At 31.5% G+C, this 10,154-nt stretch overlaps 2 protein-coding genes and 1 long non-coding RNA gene across 3 annotated transcripts; all 3 read left to right on the top strand.

The window, feature by feature from the left end:
• The first annotated feature begins 25 nt into the window (after positions 1-25).
• LOC145326049 (uncharacterized) lies at positions 26-3,775 on the top strand. Its single transcript, XM_080169149.1, has 3 exons — positions 26-103; positions 665-748; positions 2,633-3,775. The coding sequence occupies exon 3, from the start codon at positions 2,657-2,659 to the stop codon at positions 3,632-3,634; it is 978 nt and encodes a 325-aa protein (XP_080025275.1). The 5' UTR covers positions 26-103; positions 665-748; positions 2,633-2,656; the 3' UTR covers positions 3,635-3,775.
• A 488-nt stretch (positions 3,776-4,263) lies between these two features.
• On the top strand, positions 4,264-6,646 carry LOC145326040 (uncharacterized). The gene is made up of 2 exons (XM_080169138.1): positions 4,264-4,343; positions 4,662-6,646. Exon 2 carries the CDS (start codon positions 4,687-4,689, stop codon positions 6,214-6,216), a length of 1,530 nt encoding a protein of 509 aa, XP_080025264.1. The 5' UTR covers positions 4,264-4,343; positions 4,662-4,686; the 3' UTR covers positions 6,217-6,646.
• Positions 6,647-8,446: 1,800 nt separating this feature from the next.
• Positions 8,447-9,868, top strand: LOC145326060 (uncharacterized). The gene is made up of 2 exons (XR_013881735.1): positions 8,447-8,541; positions 8,915-9,868. It is a non-coding gene; the product is annotated as an uncharacterized LOC145326060 (long non-coding RNA).
• Positions 9,869-10,154: the final 286 nt, after the last annotated feature.

Raw genomic sequence — 10,154 nt, 5'->3', positions numbered from 1 at the left:
GTAAATAAAGAATTCTTTTTTTTTCAGAATAAATATAAATAAAATGAAATAATATTTTGAAACTGGATATGAACTGCTCATAATTTTTAACTTCTGAATAAAAGTAAGTTAGTTTTTGCCTAAAACAATGATAATTTTGTTCACAAGTTGCGCAGAAAAACAAACCAGAAACATTTAAAATAAACTGTATTGGCCATCATAATATATCTATAATACAAAGTAGAACGATGTCTGTCTGTTTGTTTGTTTGACTGTGTGTCTGTCTGTTTGTTTGTTTGTAGCGAAGGATCTCGCTAACCACTAAACTGATTGGGTTCTCCTTTACAGGGTAGCTTCACATAGGTCCCGGGAAGGCTTACAACCATTTTCTTGGGGGTGGGACACCCCCAACCCCACCCCCCCCAAAAAAATATAAAAATACCCCCCCCCAAAAAAAAAAAAAATTATCTTTTTAAAACTAAAATTAAAATAGTGGGGACGACTACCCCCTCCCCATAAAATATCCCCCCCCCCCAAGAGAAATTTTTTTTTTTAGATTTATTTTTTAAAATCTAAATTACAAAAAAATGGTTTGATCAAACCTCTTGGGGCAAAGCCCCTAGAGGCTAGGGCCGAAGCCGCTAGTTTTATATAAAACAAGAATAAACTATTGTTTATGATTTAGGTTGATAATTGAATCAACGTCAGTCAGCAACTAAAATTCACAGTGAACAGAAAAAAATTATACAGATCTACTTGATATTATAAGGTATTTATATATTTAACTGTGAAAATTTTCAATATTTACGGTCGGCCCGTCCGTCCTTAACGGTCAGCTCTTTTCGTTAATTCCTACATGATATACCTGTCCTATCGATTAAACTTTGCATGATGATTTCTATAACAGTTAGGTACCATTTAGAAGATTAGCATCTCTTTAATCCTTACCAGAATGTCCGTATGTTCATTGAAAATTTTTATGTTTTATAATTATCCTATTCATATGATTTTTGGAATAATCATTCTTATTACAACAAGGTACAATGTTATAAGGAATCATCTCTATAATCAAGTTCTAAAAATGTAAGTATATCCTTAAACAGTATCCTATATTTCCGCAACTTTGCAACAATTTTACTTATTTAAAAAAAAACTTAAATACATATTTATTTTCTACATATTCAGTTCTGACGTTCTACAAGTGTTCATTTGTCCAACCATTTCAGAATTTCGCTTTTATGGTGTTGTCATCCTTTTTCTTGTGTGTTTATGGTCTTAATTAAGTTCTTTTTAAAAACATTTCTCTTGAATTTTAGTATGCCAAGCTAATTACTAAATAATTAAATTTTCGACGTCTTTTCGTCCATCTATCTGCTAGAAAGAAATGGAGTGGGGGAAATATGATTTTCTCAGATGGTATTCAAGTTAGATTGTTGATTTTTTGTTTGTATAGAATATAGATTCCCTATTCCAATAAACATCAAATATCTAATTTACATGGTCTGTTTGTAATGCTCTGAATTATATTAAACTTTTTTTTTTTTGGGGGGGGGGGGTAGTCGACTCCACTATTTTAATTTTAGTTTTAAAAAGAAAAGAAAAAATTGGGAAGGGGGGGGGGGAATTTTCATTTTTTGGGGGGGTTGGGGGTGTCCCACCCCCCAAGAAAATAGTTATAAACCTTCCCGGGACATATGAGAAGCTTCCCTGTAAAGGAGAACCCGATCGGTTTAGCGGTTAGCGAGATCCTTCGCTACAAACAGACAGACATAGTTCTACTTTGTATTATAGATTTCCAGAAGATATTTAATATAAAGGGGGGGGGGGGGCGAAAGTGACACTTTTTGAAACCAAAACTAAAAGTTAACAAAGGAACTCAACTTAAAAAAAGAGTTACAGGTCTGAGATTTTGCATGGCAGTTGCTTTATAGGGGTAAAATATGGAACTGTGAAGAAACGGCGGCGCAACCGCCGAAAACCGCGGTTTCCCGCCAATTTTTTTTTGCCTTTTCTCGGCGGTTCCGACGCCGTTTCTTCACAGTTCCATATTGTACCCCTATAAAGCAACTGCCATGCAAAATATCAGACCTGTAACTCTTTTTTTAGTTGAGTTCCTTTGACTTTTAGTTTTGGTTTCAAAAAGTGTCACTTTCGCCCCCCCCCCCTTTATGGCGGATTTTTTGTGACGATTGAGAATCTCTCTCAAACCCAATCTCTTATTCTATTCAATACTGATTTTTAAAAGCGAAGCTTTTCCATAATTAGGATCAGTCCTTCCGGAACGGTTTGCTCTGTTCATTAATTTTGTCATACAAGAATTGTCCTATTGAATTCAAATTTGGCATGGTGATTCCTGTAGTAGTACTATTTAGAAAGCATAACAACTCTATAATTGTTACCAAATTGTCCGGACGTCCATTAAAAACATGTTAATCCTTTTTGATAAAAATTTCTTATGTGTTAAAATTATTCTATTCATCGTATTTTTGGAATGTCCTGAAATAGTATCTTGTAATTATGCAATATGGCAACAATTTTGTTTAGAATTTTACTGGGTTTTTTTCTAGATTCTATGGAAGTTTTTACCTCTTGTAAAATAATTTTAGCTGCTAGTATTTTATATTGTAAAACTAATTCATAAAAATAATTTCAGGAGATTAAGAGAAGATATACCAGCATGAATACCTGTGTAATTTGTGACAAGAATTTTAAAGATAAATCTAACCTGGTTGTTCATATGAGGGTTCATACAGGAGAGAAACCATTCTCATGTGATCAATGTGGAAAGTCATTCTCTGATGCTAGTAATTTGAATAAGCACAAAAACTTCCATACGGGTGAGAAACTATACTCTTGTGATCAATGTGAAAAGTCATTTTCTAAGAATAGTGATTTGACTAGACACAAACGTATCCACTCTGGTGAAAAGCCATACTCATGTGATCAATGTGAAAAGACATTTAAATCCGGTGGGGAATTGACTGTTCATAAAAGGATCCATACAGGTGAGAGGCCATACTCATGTGATCAATGTGAAATGACATTTACAACTATAAGTAACTTGACTAGACACAAAAATATCCATACAGGAGAGAAGCCATTCTCATGTAATCTATGTGAAAAGACATTTTCTTGTAATAGTGATTTGACCAAACATACAAGAGTTCATACAGGTGAGAAGCCATACTCATGTGATCAATGTGAAAAGACATTTTCTAGTAATAGTAATTTGACCAAACATACAAGAGTTCATACTGGAGAGAAACCATTCTCATGTGATCAATGTGAAAAGTCATTTTCTAAGAATAGCGATTTGACTAGGCACAAACGGATCCACACTGGATACTCATGTGATCAATGTGAAAATACTTTTAACAGAAATAGTGACTTGACTAAACACAAAAGGATCCATAGAGATATCTTAAATATCCACAAATATAGGCCCATTAGACCTAAAGATATCTTAAATATCCACAAATATATGCCTATATATCCAGAACAAAATTTAAGCAGTGAGATAAAAGCAGAGAAGAATGGAGAAGAAAATCTTGATGAGGATCCTATCCTTGTAAAGATAGAGGCTGAGAGTGTTGAAGTAATCATAAAAGAGGAACTAAAAGAGGAAGAAGGAATTGAGAGTGAAGAATTTTTTTGAGTAGATAAACATAAACATGTTTTATAAATGAATGAACCTAAATTGCGAATTTGATGTAAATATGAATATAAATTTGTTATGTAGTAATTTTGTATTTAAGATTTGATGTAATGTGTAAATAATATTACTTCTGCAAAAACAATTTAAAAGAAAAAATCATAATTCTTTGAAAAAAATTTTATTTGTGAAAATGTGTAAATAGGTAGTATCTTATATACTTTGTTTGCTTTATTGTTTAAACATCTGTTTCGTCCTAACCTTACAGGGCTACCTTGTACATACCTATATTATCCTAACCTTGAGAAATATCAAGGGGGGGGGGGAGTTCTGACACATTTGCGTAAACCTGGTATATAGGCTTTATCTTTGGACTGAGAGAATAGGTTATTAGGAATAAAATCATTCTTATATGTTGAATTTTCCCAAGTTTTAAGATTTTTTGGATAGGCCTCAGGTTCCGAACGCCCCCCCCCCCCCTTGATAAAAAATTGTAAATATTAATTCATTTCAACTAAATCATGTAGATGCTGTTTCCGTTTTTTTTCTGTCCTTCTCTGGAATGCAAAAATGTGAATACCTTCTTTAATTCAATTAGATCTACTTATTAAATGATAATTTTGTCTATTTTCAGACAAATATAAATATATTTGAATCTGACGTCAACATAAAGAGAAACAAACCACGCATAGTCTTAGTTAAGAAAATTAAAGTAAGTTAGTTTTTAACATGTACAAGGAAAATTTTGTCTATAACATAGAAAAGGCACAGCATATTTGGAATACTTTTACTTACATATTGACAGACATCCCCTACACATAGAGTAGCTATTCTAAATAGGATATGGATGTAAGGAGAGAGTTTTCATAAAGTACATCTGGAATACTTTTACCAACATAATGACAGCCGCACTAACACATACTAGCTGTTAACAAAAATCAGTATTTAAAATGATTATAAAAAATATGAAGGATTGCAATTATTATTTTCAATTCTACACGGCTATTTCATTCAATATTATTTATTTCAGGTGCAAGAACTATTAAGAATCCATCATGAACAAGTGTCATATCTGCTGCAAGAAATTCTCTACAAAGGGTATTTTAAAAGTTCATATGACAATACATACAGGTGAGAAGCCATTTAAATGTGATTGGTGTGAAAAATCATTCCGTACAAAAGCCTCATTAACTCTTCATAAGATGATCCATACAGGAGAGAAGCCATTCAAATGTGATTGGTGTGAAAAATCATTCCGTACAAAAGCTGAATTAACTGTTCATAAGAGGTTTCATACAGGAGAGAAGCCATATAAATGTGATACATGTAAAAAAGCTTTCCCACAACAAAGTGCATTAACTCTTCATAAGATGATGCATACAGGAGAGAAGCCATTCAAATGTGATTTGTGTGATAGAGCTTACACAACGCAAAATAGTTTAACTTTCCATAAGAGGACCCATACAGAGAAGCCATACTCTTGTGATATATGTGACAAAGCTTTCCATACAAAGTATGAGTTTAATTATCATTTTACTGAGCATGAGAAGCCACACTCAAGTAAATTACCTCTACACAAGTGTCATATTTGCTGCAAGGAATTCTCTATGAAGAGTAGTTTAATAAGTCATATGAGGATTCATACAGAAGATAAGCCATACTCTTGTGATATATGTAAAAAAGCTTTCCTAAATCAGTGGGAATTAACTAACCATGAGAGGATCCATACAGGAGAGACGCCATACGCCTGTGATACATGTGACAGGGCTTTCTCAAATTCAGGTCATTTATCTATCCATAAGAGGATCCATACAGAGAAGCCATACTCATGTGATATATGTGACAAAGCTTTCCATAGAAAGTATGAGTTTGATTTTCATTTTACTGAGCATGAGAAGCCACACTCAAGTAAATTACCTCTACACAAGTGTCATATTTGCTGCAAGGAATTCTCTATGAAGAGTAGTTTAATAAGTCATATGAGAATTCATACAGAAGATAAGCCATACTCTTGTGAAATATGTAAAAAAGCTTTCCTATATCAACGGGAATTAACTATCCATGAGAGGATCCATACAGGAGAGACGCCATACGCCTGTGATACATGTGACAGGGCTTTCTCTGAACTAGGTCATTTAACTATGCATAAGAAATTCCATAAATTAAGTTGGAATATTGCCAAACCTTCTGCTTCTACCAGTTTTATTGATTGTGTTGAAGCTAGTATAAACATAGAAATAAAAGAGGAAGAAACTCTTGATGAGGATCTTAAATCTATAAAGATTGAGGCTGAGAGTGTGGAAGTAATTATAAAAGAGGAAATAAAGGAGGAAGAATTGTCACCGCAAAGCAAATCAGCTGGAAGTCGCAAGAACTTAGAATCTACTAAAAACTCTGTTCCACCTTCTTTCTCTACTAGTTTTGTTGATTGTGGTAAAGCTGATATAAAACTTGAGATAAAAGAAGAAGAAACTCTTGATGAGGATCCTCTCTCTATCAACATGGAGGCTGAGAGTGTGGAAGTAATTATAAAAGAGGAAATAAAGGAGGAAGAAGAAGAAATTGAGAGTGAAGAATTTGTTTAAGTAGATAAAATTGAAAATGTTTGATAAATGTATGAACCTAAATTGCTAATTTGTTGTAGTAAATGTCTTTTAAAAAGTGCTTAATCATGTTTATTTATGTTTGTATTTAATATTGCTTCTCCAAAAAATAATTTTAAAGAAAATATCATAATTATTTCAGAAAAATGTCATTTGTAAAAATGTGTAAATAGGTTTAAGTTGCCCTTCCCCTGTGGGACTACCTTGTACAATTACATACCCAATTTACCCTAATCTAAGTTTGCAGAATACTGATTGATATAATATTGTAAAATTAATTATATTTTAACTGAATCATGTAGATACTGTTTCTGTTTATATATTGTTTTCTGTCTTTCTCTTGAATGCAATAATGTGTTTACCTTCTTTAACTCAATTAGATCTACTTATTAAATGATAATTTTGTCTATTTTCAGACAAATATAAAATGAAATTCTATTTGAATCTGACGTCAACATAAAGAGAAACAAACCACGCATAGTCTTAGTTAAGAAAATTAAAGTAAGTTAGTTTTTAACATGTACAAGGAAAATTTTGTTCATAACATTGAATAAAAAGGCACAGCATATTTGGAATGCTTTTACTTACATATTGACAGACATCCCCTACACATAGAGTAGCTATTCTAAATAGGATACAGGGGTGTATATTCTGCTCAGGGGGGGGGGGGGGGGAAATAAAAAATAAGTGGTTGGAGGGGAAAAAAATGTAAAAATTAGGAAAACTGAAAACATTTTTTCCATTTCGCCCCCCTCCTTGGTTAAAAAAACTAAAAAAATGTGTGGTAGGAGGGATAAAATAAATAAAATATAGTTCTTTAAATATTTTTCTATTTTCCCCCTTACTTTTTAAGAAAAAACTAGGGGGGAAAAAAATAAAAAAATTTGTAGCAGGGGAAAAAAAATAAATCTAGTGCAGAATATACACCCATGATAGGATATGGATGTAAGGAGAGAGTTTTCATAAAGTACATCTGGAATACTTTTACCAACATAGTGACAGCCGCACTAACACACCTTAATTATATACTAGCTGTTAACAAAAATGATTTTAAAAAATATAAAGGATTGCAATAATTATTTTCAATTCTACACGGCTATTTCATTCAATATTATTTATTTCAGGTGCAAGAACTATTAAGAATCCGTCATGAACATGTGTCATATCGGCTGCAAGGAATTCACTACGAAGGGTGGTTAAACAGCACATATGAGAATACATACAGGTGAAAAGCCATACAAATGTGACTCATGTGAAAAAGCTTTCCGACAACACAGTGGTTTAGCCTGTCATAAGAGGACCCATACAGGAGTAAAGCCATACTCTTGTGATACATGTAAAAAAGCTTTCTCTTACAGTAATAGTTTAATTGCTCATAAGAGGAGTCATATGAGAGAGAACCAATACTATTGTAATATATGTGAACAATTTTTCTGTACAAATGATGATTTAACTGTCCATAAGAAGATCCATTTAGATAAATACTCTTGTGAAAATTGTGAAAAAGCTTTCCTTACAAGTTATGAGTTAACTGTCCATAAGAGATTCCACACAGAAAAAACGGAATACTTTTGCGTATTATGCAAGAAATTTTATATCTCCATTTCACAACTTTCAGAACATAAAAAATCAGCTGAACATTTTCTCAACTTAGAATTTGAAAACACAGTGCAACCCTCTGCTTCTAGCACATTTGTTGATTGTGGAGAAGCTAATATTAAACTAGAAGTAAAAGAAGAAAAAACTTTTGATGCGGATCCTCTCTTCATCAAGATGGAGGCTAAGATTGTGGAAGAAACTATAAAACAGGAAATAAAAGATGAAAGTCAGGATTCTATTTCTTGTGAACAAAATTCTGTTGGGGGCAGAATAAACACTATTGATATAATTGAGCATAAGATTGAAATATGATAATCTGTATGATTTAAAAAAAAAAATAGTTTTTGTTTCTTTTCTTATGCAAAAAGTTTGAACAGTCTAACCACTAAGCCAATTAATCAAAATTACTAATGTTTTAGATTTCCATTCTAAGATTTAGTAAGCAAAAAAGGTAGTTGCATGAAATACATTTTGACTCGAATTTAGTTAAATACACTTTGTACAATTATCCCTTTTACTATTTCATAGATATTAACCATTACTTTAAATCATTATATATGTGCCTACAAAAATAATTTTGTTGTTAGTTAAAAAAATTTATTTGTTTATTTTCAGATAAAATATAAAATGAAATGAGATTAAAGATTATAAAACTGAAGAACCACAAAGAGAAAGAAAATGCGAGTTATTTGAGTTTTGCAAATATAAGTAAGTTTTCATTATTAAAAATGTTATATTCGGCCTAATTGTAAAGAGGTACGATGTGTGTCTGTGTGTTTTGAAAGATCTTGCAAATTACTGAAATGATTTGGTTGTATTTTAAGACAAATCTTATAAAGGTTTTAACTTTTCGATTTAGGAAATATTTATAAGTTAGATAGTTTTATCATTATTGAATAGTAATAGCATACAGCATACCAGTATAAAATAGGTGTGATTAAAAACGTTTTGCTTAAGAGATGTGCCTCTAGTTCATCGCTTAATTATTAAAAACCTTTTGATCTAAATATCTCATAAAATCAGGTGACAATTATTAAATTAAAACTTTCAATGACTATTTTTAATTTTCTGATATTTTTAGGTATAAACAACTCTCGTCACAATGAATACTCACCAGACAGAAGATAATTCTTATAATTGTAAAATTTGTTATATGACATTCTCACAAATTATCAGCTTTACAAGACACAAGACAATTCATAGTGTAAAACTATTTATTTGTGATATTTTCAAAAAGAGATTCCCTTACAAGAAAGAAGTAATAAGACATATGAGTTTTTATACAGGTGAGAAATCATTTCAATGTTATACATGTGAAACGGCGTTTTTAGACATTAGTGTCTTGAATATTCACAAAAGAGTTCATACAGGTACATTATTTAATTGTGATATTTATAAAAAGGGATTCCCTAACAATAAAAATGTAATGAGACATATAAGAGTTCATACAAGTGAGAAGCTATTTGAATGTGACACATGTGAAAAGTCATTTGCAGCAAGTAGTGCCATGAATAGTCATACATGGATCCATATAGGAGAAAAAATATATTCTTGTGATATTTTGATTTTCAGACAGTAGTGTCTTTATTAGACACAAAAGGATTCAAACAGGAGGAAAGCCATATAAATATGAAACATGCCAAAAATCTATTTACACTAATTCAAAACTTTTAAATCATAACAAATCGACAGGACATCTCTAAATCTTGAATTCTACTAACGAAATAAGTTCACCTACTGTTTCTACAAGTTTTGTTGATTGTGGTGAAACTGATATTGAAGAAGATGTAAAATAAGAAGAAACTCTAGATGTAGATCCACTTTCTTCTTCTATTTCTTGTTTTATAGTTGAAGATGTTGAAGAAACTATAAAACAGGAAATAGAAAAAGACATTCAGGATAAAGATTCTCTTTCTTGCGAACAGAATTCTGACGATGAAAGAATGAACGTTATTGATATAATTGAGTAAAGATTAAAATATAATATGCATATATAAAATATGAAGGTTGATTTTTAATAAAAACATAAGATATATTTGGATTGCTTTAGTAATTATTAAATAAGTTTACTGCTTTATTGTCCAGTTTCTATTCTCAATAAGTATGTAAGAAATGTTAATAGTTTTAGTAAAAGAAATCAAAATTATTAATTTTTACCTCCCTATTTTTTATTAATTCATTTTTTAAAAGCGAAGCTTTTCTATAATTAAGGTCGGTCCGTCCGTCCGTACGTCCGTCCGTAACGGGTAGCTTTTTTCGTTAATTTAGGCATGTTAGAATTGTCCTATCGATTTCAAATTTTGCATGGTGATTTCTGTAGT

Source organism: Acartia tonsa, chromosome 1, assembly GCF_053477335.1.
Source record: "Acartia tonsa isolate MP-2025a chromosome 1, ASM5347733v1, whole genome shotgun sequence".
Lineage (NCBI taxonomy): Eukaryota > Metazoa > Arthropoda > Copepoda > Calanoida > Acartiidae > Acartia > Acartia tonsa.
Note: the sequence above shows the minus strand (reverse complement) of the source record. Positions and strands in the feature narration are given on the sequence as shown.